This window comes from Calidris pugnax, unplaced genomic scaffold, assembly GCF_001431845.1.
Source record: "Calidris pugnax isolate Ruff unplaced genomic scaffold, ASM143184v1 scaffold24, whole genome shotgun sequence".
NCBI classification, from domain to species: Eukaryota; Metazoa; Chordata; class Aves; order Charadriiformes; family Scolopacidae; genus Calidris; species Calidris pugnax.
This window is the reverse complement of record NW_015090922.1, coordinates 8,055,313-8,066,632: the sequence shown is the minus strand read 5'-3', so window position 1 is coordinate 8,066,632 and position 11,320 is coordinate 8,055,313. Positions and strand designations below refer to the sequence as shown.

The following is an 11,320-nucleotide window of genomic DNA, read 5'->3' as shown; positions in this document are numbered from 1 at the left end:
CCGGCCCCCGGGCCCCCCGCCGCAGGTAGGCACCGCGCCGGTCCCCGCGGCGGCGGGACGGAGGTCGGTTTGGTCCGCGGAGGGGGGGCAAGCGGGGAGGGGTCGCCCACGGGCGAGCGTGGCGGGGCCGCAGGTGTGCGGGGTTGGCTTCTCCCGGCCGCTCTCCCCCGGGGGGACCGGTGGGGAAGGCGGGCCCCGGCGGGGAGGGAAAGTTTTCCCGAGGGCGGCGGCGGGTCGGTCGGTTGGTCCGTCCGTCCGTCCGTCGGTCGGTCGGTCCCGGGGCTGGGCCAGCCCGGCGAGCCGTGCCGTGGTGCGGGGAGGGTTTGGTTTGTGATGGCCGCGAAGGGATCCGTGCGGGCGGGCGGGCGGTGGAGTTCTCCCGCAGCGCGGAGGGGAAAGGCAAAGTATTTTTGTTTGGAGAACCTCCGGCAAACCGCATGTCATTTGTCATATCTGATTTATTACCCGCAGGATCACATTACAGGGGAATTTCAAATCCTGTAACAACATCCAAGATCACATACTTTAAAAGGAAATATGTGGAAGAAGAGGATTTTCATCCACCGCTCAGCAGCTGTACACATAAAGTATGTTTTCTAATAGTCATTATTTTTACTCTGACTTTTCAGATGCTTAGTAACACTCGATTGACCCATTTCCAGAAGGCTGAAATACTCTGCTGAAATTAGGGGAATGATCCAGCTGTTTGCTCAGAAACAAATTGTTGTCACTTGTTCACATTTATTGTTTTATTGTCATCAAATTGCTTAAGAAGCAAAGGCGTTTCTTCATTTATAACAACTGTAAATGGAAATGCTGAGAATAACTTTTTTTTTTCCCCCAGATTATTTTGTTCTTAGCTAGTTTATATCATGCTTACAGAAACAGCTCCGTAACAGTGTTTGAACAGCAGAATCGAAGAACATAAATAAAATGGGCCCGTGATTCCCCACTTCATTCAAAACTTTTTCCAGGGGAGAAAATACTAATAGGTTCCGTGTACCCCAAGCAGGTTACAGATCCTCTTGAAAAACAGAATGATTTGGAAAGCGAATACAAGCTCCTTCAGTATTTAATCCTGTTTATTAAAAAGCTAATAACTCCAAAAGAACAGATTAGTAAATGAAAGAATATTTTTTTTTAATGAAAGCTGTCAAGGGAGGGATTAGAGCAAACATTTACCAGGCCAGTGAATACACAAATTGAAATCTAACTTTTTTTTTTTTTTCTTTAATGAGAGATTTAGTGCTCTTGTTCATTAAGGGCTGGGTCCTGTAGGGAATTGAATGCCTGGAGTGATGTGCTTAAGGGTAGCTCATGCCTTGAGACATCATTCTTACTTTTCCGGGTCGTACCTGGCCCATGGCAGTCCAGTGCTACCTGTGTACTATTGGTGATAGAGAGGACACGATATAATCTCATTAAAGCACAGCTTACGGGAGGCACAAAACCCATATAGAACCACAAAACCTTATAGCACCACAAAAAAACCCAGAGACAGAAAGCTAAAACAGATCAAGATGCAGAGCAAGTTTCTACATTGTGTTTACCTGCATGGCAGAGGCAACCTTCTGAGGTGTGAGGAGAACCGAGTGCCTCGTCCCTCCCAGGGACACTGGGCAGGGAGGTTTGCCCAGTGGGACCCTGATTCCCTGGAGGAATTTCTGTAGAGGAGAAGTGAGCAGTAGTGCCGAGCTCGGTTCCCAAGGACCTCAGAGTGGCAGAAGGAATTTTCAGCTACAAATAGTGTTGGCTGGAAGTAAGTACCTGACCGGGAAGGTGGAAAACTGTCTCACCATTAATTGCAGAAGGTGTCCGGTCTGCTGCCAGAACAATGGATAAATAGCACCAAGGGTGTTGAAAAATGTGCTCTGGTTAGTGAATGTGTCTCCCACATATCACATCACTCTCTGACTTCAGCCAGTTTTTTTTCTTGGCTAGATTGTTGGATTTTTGTGTCAGTGATTGTTTTCCTCGCAAAGAGGAGGAATGGTTACTTATCCCTTTCTAACGGCGTAAAACCCAGCTGTAGAGGTATTGGTAAGATAGACCTGTCCTAGACATCATTTTGTGCTCTCGTAGGGGTGTGTCATGTCAGAAACCCTGGGTCACCAGTTTCTTCTGTTCTGCACTAACGTGTTTTGTAGTTTGCAGCACTGAGCTCCGGGGGAGGGAGGATCCAAGTTTCTTTGAATTTCTTACACATTTTTATACCTGTGCTGCCCGTAAAGAGTGAGTTATATTCCGAGAGTCCTTGTCCTGTAAAGGGTATGATGACAGGGCCCAGAGCCCCTCTCCAGGGCTGTTGGCAAACATTTGTAACAGTAGAACGCCTTTGACAACTTGTTCCTACTGGTGGCCCTCCAGGATGATCATGGTTCAAGGCTTACTGGTTTGCTCCAGGCTTTTTTGGGTTCACTGACTATTGCTGCGGCAGGTATAAAGGACGCAGACTAACCTATAGGCTTAATATAATTTAAAATGAGTCATTTATTATAGAAAATTACTCCCTTTAATGAAGAAGAGCTTCAGCTGTGAAATCGCATGAAAACAGGACCAATTTGGGTTTTTACGAGGCACTGTGCTGCTTCTAAGCCCTGCAGACAGGACCAGGCTGTGGAAAGAGCTAGAGGGCTGAGGAGAGCTGAATGGATGTGAAAAGCAGCTGTGCTTTATGCTCCTTCAGTCCTCATAGCTACGACTTCCACCCTGCAAAAATGCTGTAACCATGTGGGAAAGGGAAGAATGATCAAGCCACAGATGGGGGGGGGGGGGATTTAGAGCAATCTCTCTTTGTGCTGTGCTGTTCCCCTCCTACGCAAACCAAATTCTTACTAAAAATGAAAATTAGTTAATAGTGCTTACAGTAGCATGCGTTGCCCCTCTCTCTTATTTTGATTCCCAGGGTAGTGATTACAGCGCAGAATCCGGGGCCTCCCGGGGGCAGTAACCTGCCCGTGCTGCCAGTGCTGAGAAAGGGAGTCCTGGAAGGACCATGGAAGGGAGAACAAATCTGTGGGCGCCGAGCCAGAGTTTCTGCAAATCCCTATCCTCTCTTCGTTTCCTGACCTTGTCCCTGCCTATCTGTGTTCCCACCGGTCCCATAGAGCGCAGGGTGTAGTACGCAGGCCAACAGCTGCTCTCCAGATGCTGCGATGCTTTGAGATGGGTTTCTCCCTCCCTCCCTGCACTTCTGTACACAAGAGCAGTGTAAGGGAGCTTGGCAAATGGAGGCCTCCTCGCTGGAGGGCCTCTTCCACTGGCAGTGGATGAAATGCTCCGACACTTGCTGCGATGGCTGCTGGCTGCGTCCTGCAGACCTTGAGGCTGCAGGAGGGGGACCTTTGCTTGGGTTCAGAGCTTTGTAGAAGCCCCACGGGGGATGGAATTGGGTCCATTTACATCAAAAAGCCCCCAGCCTTCACTGGAGCAAAACTGCATAACACTTTTATGTTTTAAACCCAAATGCAAATAAAGAGCCAGATGTGTGCATCTGGATTTCGCTCTCCCATCCTGGAGTCGTGCCCTGCAATTGCCTCCGTAGTGTGACGCTCAGCTACTTATCTCCTGAACCTGGCTGAATTCTCTGGTCAAGAAAAAGCAGGTTCCCAGCTACACGGGTGTGCAAAATGAAAAGCCAGCTTCAGGTGCCTCAGAAAGAGAATGAGAAAAGTAGTGGCACCAGGGGAACACCTTGCTTCTTTTTCTTTCTGCTTGCCTGGAACAAAACCATTTGCCTTCAGTTCCATGTCTTCTGTCTTTTGCATTTTCAGACAATCTCTGTGTTTGAGGAGCGGGCCCATATTCTATACATGTCTTTGGAAAAGCTGAAATTCATTGATGACCCTGAAGTCTACCTGCGGAGATCTGTCCTCATCAACAACCTAATGAAGAGAATCCATGGGGAAATCATCATGCAGAACAACTGGTGCTTCTCCGCCTGCTCCTTTGGTGGCACATCCCCACAAGAGTGGTTCGTGCCTCAGGACTGTCCATACAGAAAACGCCTTCGGATGGCGAAGGAGGAGTACGAGAAGCTCCACACGTGCTGCTTCTATCAAGAGTGTGGCAGTCACTATTTAAATTTACCCTACTCTGTTAATGCTAGTACAGAAAATACTTCCTCCTCTTCCTCTTCTTCCTCCTCCTCCCCCGTTTCTATGCCAAGCTGTTCCCAGCAGGTGGATTATGACATTGGCAGCGCCCCTTCTTACAGGAGTGATGACCAGATACCTGCTAATGAAGTGTTCATCACTAATGCCAGGTCTCACGGTAATCAGGAAAAGGCAAAATTTAATGACGAGAAAGGAGGTAATGAACCCGAGCAAGAGAGTGTCGCCCTAAACTGTGAACCTGTAAGAGGCACCCACGCTCTCGAATGCAAAGGCAAATTTTATGACTGTTTTTACTTTGGATGTAATGACAAGAGCAACATCAACATAAGTGAATCTTGGAAAAAATCCTTAAGGAAAAAGGAGTCTTTACCAAGTAATAAAATGTGCTGCAGCAAAGGAAGTAAAATATGAGGCATCTTTCTTGCTCTGTTGAAGCATGCGCAGCATGTTTGTTTGTCTATCAAATTTTTATTTTGAATGGATTTTTTATAGTTTTCTACAAATGACACGATCATGCCACAAACATTACGTGTAGTTTGAAATGACTGGAGAGCAGATTGTGTAAAGCGTCTCTGTGATCTGCATCAGCGGGCTATTTATAAATACGGAGACTTCATAAAGAACACAGTTGCGTTACTGCTTAGCACCATAGTCTGTACAGCTCTGGTGTAGCTTTCCTTACTGAAAATACCAATCAGCCAGATGGGGAAAACATATCGTTTTATATATCCCCGCCCCCAAGAAGTCTGCCATTAATTAAGAAGAACCTCCATTATGTTTACCGAGGAATTAGAAGTCTGGTAAACAAATTGATGCTACCAGCAAGGGTGATGTGCTCCTTGTAACTCAGTGTTTGTTCTGACAAAGGACTGTCTTCGTGGACTGGGAATAAACCATCCTTACGTTTTATACTGATACTTGTGAATTCCTGGATTCAGCATCTTGTTCAACTGACAAAATAGGACATAGCATAAAGAAATAACCTGTTTATGGGATCTTAATCAGAAACACAACATGCCGCTCAAGTACTTGCACGTTTTCACCTTGGCTGTAGTAACTAATGAGGCTTGTTGTTACACAGGGCAGGTTTTTTTTGGTGCCTTACTTTTTGTCTTAATTTTTGCCAGCGTGAAAATTAAGTATAAATCAGTGATACAGCAGGGATTTAACCTAAACAGAGAAAAAAAAAAAAAACCAACAACCACAGGTTGGATCAATATTATTAAAAACCTTTAACCTTTGAAGTACTGAGTTCAACTTCCTATTCAAACATCTCTGTTCTTCCTTTTTGATGCTCAATTGCTTTTTGATTTGCCATCCTTAGGAAGGGATTTAAGAAACAATAGAGAGATGTCTCTTGTAAACAAGCATTCGATGCTTGAGTGTTTCTATGGCAACTGTCTGTTGCTGGGGCTCTCTTTTTTCCTTCTTCGTATAATGAAGTTCATGAACCAGTGGCATGTTTTATACTTTATTCTGTTTCGCATAATTTCTCTCTTTTAGATTGCAAAAGCATGCAGGAATTTTTCTATGACTTTTGCTGTTGATTTAAAGAAGACAAGCAAAGAAAGCTAAAAGCACAATGTTAATTGATAATGTGGCGATAAACACAATTTTATCTGAATGAATGTAAGGGGTTTAATTTTTAAAAAGAACATTTTGGAGAAATGAGCTGAGATTTCGGTGGCTAATGACAACGTTTAGTCATCTCTAGGTAGGCCGTTTGCAAAAGTGTGCTGCTTAAAATGCCCAGAAGACATTAGTCAGGGTTGGACTGAGAGTATTGTGAGTCTTAGATCCACCAAATTAATTAGTTCCCACAGTCATCATAACAACTGGCAGGGTGTGCTCGGTGAAATAGCCACATCCAAGCCACGGCTGACTCATAATAGCTGCCTGTTCCCACAGCATCGTGCATCCAAGTGACATCTTCTCCACTTGGTTCTTGTCCAAAGGGTGAAATTCACCTCTGCGCTGGGGAAACAGCCAGCTCGGTGCAGGGTACGAGGGTCCCCGGGGGTGGACACCGCCCTGGGCTGTGCCTGGCTCGGTGCTGGAGTCAGCCGGGTCTCTGGGTCAGAGACCTCCTGCTCTGGGTTTCCTGGGTTCAGCCTGAGTCCTCCTGGACCACGGTTATTTTGGGTAGCGTCCACACCCCACAGTCCTGTTGGCAAACTGGACAGATTTTGTGACTAAGCCCAGTGGTCACAGGACAAAACTTCACCCTCCACTCCAGCCCAAATGACCACAAAGAGAGTATCTAGGACATAGATCAATGATAACCTTTATGTGGTCAGGTGAGTTGGAACTGACAAGTTTGTAAGGGTTATCTTTGTGAAGAACGACAAAGAAAGAAAGTATAAATCCCACCTGATTTCTCCAAGACAGAAACTTTTTTTATTAATAATAATATTAAATATAGATCTCATTCATACAGTGTATGAGTAGGATCATAATTTAGACATTTGTCCACAAGGACCAATTTTTTAAAAAAACTGATTTTTCTTGTGTTATACCCAGATAGTCTAGTAATGTCTGCTCTTTTCCAATATTTGATAAACACTTGATGTTTTAAGCTTAAATATTAGATGCTTGTATACTAATGTGTTGTTGTAGTAAAGTGAAATTTCCTTGATATATATTTATTAAAATGACCAAAATTCATTTTAATTTTACATCTCCAATGGCTACTGGATCCTTTCCCCCATGTTCCCCTCCCTCACCCAAGGAAATGCCATTTAATCAAACTGCTCCCTGCTGAAGAAGTCAGGCTGCAGCTGACTGTGCACCTCAAGTTTGAACCCAGGACGGAACTCAGCCTTCTTGGGTTTCCAGGAGGCTTTAGGATGGTCTGAAGGTGTACTGAGAAGCAACAGATTTCTCTGTGGATTTGCATGTACAGCCAAGGATAACACCTGGCCAAATGCTGCCCAAGCCACAGATCAGCTAGCACTTTTGGGGGGCTGAAAGCTTTTTGACCCCAAGGGGTTCCTTGGTCTTCAAGAGCAAGCCCACACATATAACCCTTTGCAGAGTCTTCTGAGTTGGATTTGCATCAGCTGAAGCATTGGATCAGCAGAACTCTGCCTACTCTGGCTGCTCTAACAGCTTCCAGGGACACCTAGAAATTAAGCCATTACATCTCTGGACAGTTTTATTGAGTGTCATCAGGGTCTGTAAGGGGTGAAATGTCGTCTAATTTATGAAGGCTGGCCTAAGGGTAAGTGCTCTTTTCTGCCTTTCTCCAGACCCTGCCTCACAAAATAATGGCAAACGGTGAAAGTAGATGTATTAGACTCAGGAGTCAGCTAAGTCATCCTGTTTGCTTCGGAAGAGACAGAGGTATTTCATGTTAGAAAAGGGAGGTGGAAACACCCTTGTCCAATTGCCAGAAATGCAATAGACCTTGATAGGATTTCCAAGCTGGGCTGGACTGAATGGGTTTAATGGTTTAAGTTTGTTTTGATTTATGGCATGTGGAGAGTGTAAACCTGATAGGCCTTTTCCCGTGTTGCACACTCCAGTACTGAGGACATTATGCTAGTATCACAATTTTTCAAGAACTAGTTCTTTTCTAAGATTATACTAATGCCTTTCATTCCTATGTCCCACGCATAACTGCTAAGTGAGTGCTCCTGAACCTGATCCTGATCTACCTGCCTGGAAGAACTGGACAGAAGGCCTTCTCTCTAGGGAGATTGTTTTACTCTTTATCATAAGATACTTTGCTCCTAGAGTGTAAGACTGTAAAGTACTGTGCCTTTCAGCAGGCTAATCCCTGCTTATAACGGTACTTCAATAATACATGGAAAACAGTAACAGAAAAAGATGTTTCTCCTGTCAGGTCTATTTTATTGTCACTGAGAACAGAGGTGTCATTTTATCTTCAGGATGGCTTTCCACCAGCTAATACATTTCCCTTGGCAATGCACAGTTCATTTCAGTTGAAAAAAATCATGCTCCTTTTTCAAAACACGCAGCATAATATCATTGTGCTTCATATCTACTTAATACTTTTGGTAAAAATTTCACTATTTTTACTGGATTAGCTAAACTGTTGAAACAGCTTAACACGACGGTTACTTAAGCGTTCCCAGCACTCAAATAGCCTCAGCTGGCACCGATTTGCAATGCCAGCGTAGCAGCTGGCTCCACAGAGAAAACAAACGCAGGCTGAGCCGCAGAAATGAAGTGCTTCTTTCAGCCCTGAAGGTGTTACACCCCAAAGCAAAGCTTGTGGTAAAGAGATGTTTTTCAAATTTCTTCTTCCTGTGCGCCCTCCATCCTCCGTTTACCTCTCTCATCTACCGACTCCCCTGTCACTGAAGACCACAACGCGCCGGCGGAGCGGTACGCTGGCTGCCACCACCCTTCGGGTTTGCGCAGGGGAAGCGGGGAGCTGGTTCAGAGGTCTGATCTACAGGGGAATTTAAACAAACTAGCCAGGGTGCAGCATGTCTGCCTCCTTTGTGGCCCCCCTGGAAGCCCGTGCCATTTGTGACCCACCCAGGTAAATAGCCTTTCCAGCTGCCAGTAGCTCAGGTTGCCACAGTGGTAGTGATTTGGTGATTAAAGGGCTATGGCTGAAGCAGGGACGTGAAGGTGATTTCTAGTCTGGGTTTGACTCGTGCCCTTTCAGTGCCTTCTTGAGATAAAGGCTCTAGCCAGAGGTGTAGCAAATGCAATAGCTGCTTACTCATGCCAGGAACCTTGATAAAAGAAGTTTCTTAAGTTTTATCACAAAAAGAGCTAGCCAGTCACATCAGAGAAAGGTTTAAACTGCTGTGGGGTAAAGGAATTCATCTGGCGTTTTATTCAGTGAGCATAACTCCCACCTGGAAGCCTCCCAGAGGGACCTAACCTTTCTCATTGCTAACCCCTTGCTTTGCAACCTCGAAGAAAGGGGCTGCCCTCGCTTTCTGAAGGTAACCTCTTGGGCTCCTCAGTACTGGTGTGAGTTTTTCTGCAGCTGCACGAAGCACCCCAGAGGCTTTTCCTGGCAGGGCGTGCAGAGCCTGCTAAAAGATCGCAGCCAGGGAAGCGCTGCAAAGGATCTTGCTGGAAATGTTGGGAGATGTGAATCTTCCACAAGGCATCCCATGTAACAGCCAAGCCGCTCAGTCACGACTACTTGGAATACACAGTAATTTCCTGTGTTTTTTCAATCTCACTTTAACTTCTCTGACAGATGGGGAAGGATGACTAAACCCAGGGAGTTTACAAAAGTTCGTCTTGTGGTGTTTGCAAACTGTCTCTGTGAGGTCCATTTTCTCTAATGTAAACACAGCCGTGGCAGGGTGCCGAGAGCCTTCCCAGCAGTTAATCCTGCTCAGATTAAGGCTGCTAACGCGAGGTGTACCCTGCCGGCCCCGCACCGGGGAACTGAGGCCTGGGGCTGAGGGGCGTTGGGATGAGACCTTCACTCCTCTTGGCTCTTCACGGAGCTGTAAGACCAGGCTCAATTTCCCATTCTGGGTCAGTGGCTTTCCGTGTCAAGGGGCCCAGAGTCAGGTGTGGAAGGTTAGATTAAACTCCAAGGGAGTAATCATGTGTAAATGGTTGCATCTGGGGCTGTGGTTGGCCTGTTGTTGCTCTCCGTAGTCTTTAAGTCAGAGCAAGGAGGTGAGTGCACTATGGGGAAAGGTGGTCTCTCAGTTCCTCAGCTTTGCAAAAGTGGTGCAAACTGCAAGGTGTGCAAAGCTTTCTCACCAGATCCAGCTGAAAGGCGAGGTAGGTAAGTAGGTTAACTTCTTTTAATCTCTGTGTTCAAGTGTCCCTCTGAGGAATGCAGGGGGTGTGAGGAGAAGTCACAGATAGGTGGTCTGTGTATGCTCAGAAGCATGTACCTGAGCAAAAAAAAAACCCCAAGACCAACAAAACTCTCAAAATGTGGAGATACTGAATACTAAAAAGAACTTTTTTTCCATGGCTAGTAATTCTTCTCAATGAATACTGCATCATTCTCCAATTTACTGCAGAGAGTGTCTAATTGGTCATACTGGGGTTGCAGAAAGGAGATGAATGGTCTGGCTGCTTGAGGTCAGTCCATTTAGTGCTGCCTCCTGTAGCAGTGCTTCTCCCTTCCCGTACCACGGGTTGTGTCAGCCTCCTGAAACAGCTAGAAGCTCTGGCCATTGCGAAGGAGGGTGATGTGGTAGCAGTGGTCGGTGGCTGTGCCTCCTCCATGAGAAGCTAGCCTGTAGCCATCATGGCTGCACATCTCCAGCAAGCTCAGAGGGACCCTACAATGTTGCTTCTGCTGTGAGCTGTGGCTGGTGTCAAATGCTCTCTGGCAGTTTGCTGGCTGATGTTTCGGAGATGTTTTGCAGCTAGATGATGGGCTATCAGACCCTTGGCTGTGTGAGATGATGCTGTACCATTGATTTTTGGGGAAGTTGTGCCTGGTGGTATCAACTGACCACCCTCTCCTTTGGTTATTGTTGTTTTGGTTTTTTCCTACATCCATTGCTCTTTCAGGGTGAAATCCTCTGTACTTATTTCTGTGACAGGCTCCATTTACCAGCCACATTCTCTTAGTTGTACAGCTGCCATGGGGCCATTTATTCTTTTCGATAAAGTAGTGTGATTTTGGATCAAAATGCAATTGCTCTTTATATTACAAATCATCTGACAGTGAACACACGTGAAGTGTTGCTATCCCGTAAGTGTAATATACTTGCAATACTATGTTTTTCCCAAATTTATCTCCTGTGCGTCTCAACAAGTATGACCAAAGCGACCTGCGTTTCTCGATTTCTATTACTATTATAATTTTTATTATCCTGAATATATAGTTTGACTAATTTTTAAGTGTTGATCAGCCCACATGTTACCTGCAGAGGCTGAATATGTATTACTCCTTCTTTGACCCCTTTCTCTGCATGACAGATTGAATTCTGGTTTACCAGCAGACTAGTTAGTGTAATAGTGGCAAGTTTCATTTTCTGTTTGCTATGAGAAGTAATGTGTACAGTGTTAATGGAGTCCCAGAGTGTACCTTTGTTGCAGAATTGCTCCAAGATTGAAATTTTAAAATAACCTGTGTAGTCATCACAGTCATGAAGAAAATCTTAAAATATGAATAGGGCATAAGCTACTGTCAGATCCTTTTCCTTATTCTGCACACAGGCTGAGACAAGGATTTTTATTGCATGAATTTATACACCCGTTGGAAGCGCCCATTTGCTAATTCTGAGGCTTAAAGA

General features: G+C 45.4%; 1 protein-coding gene across 1 annotated transcript in view; it reads left to right on the top strand.

The window, feature by feature from the left end:
- Window positions 1–6,785, top strand: part of SERTAD4 (SERTA domain containing 4) — an 8,127-nt gene extending 1,342 nt beyond the window's left edge. The window contains exons 2-4 of the mRNA XM_014950471.1: window positions 6–25; window positions 472–587; window positions 3,774–6,785. Coding sequence (XP_014805957.1) covers window positions 6–25; window positions 472–587; window positions 3,774–4,526 — 889 coding nt within the window. The 3' untranslated portion in view covers window positions 4,527–6,785. The remainder of the gene's footprint in view (window positions 1–5; window positions 26–471; window positions 588–3,773) is intronic.
- Window positions 6,786–11,320: the final 4,535 nt, after the last annotated feature.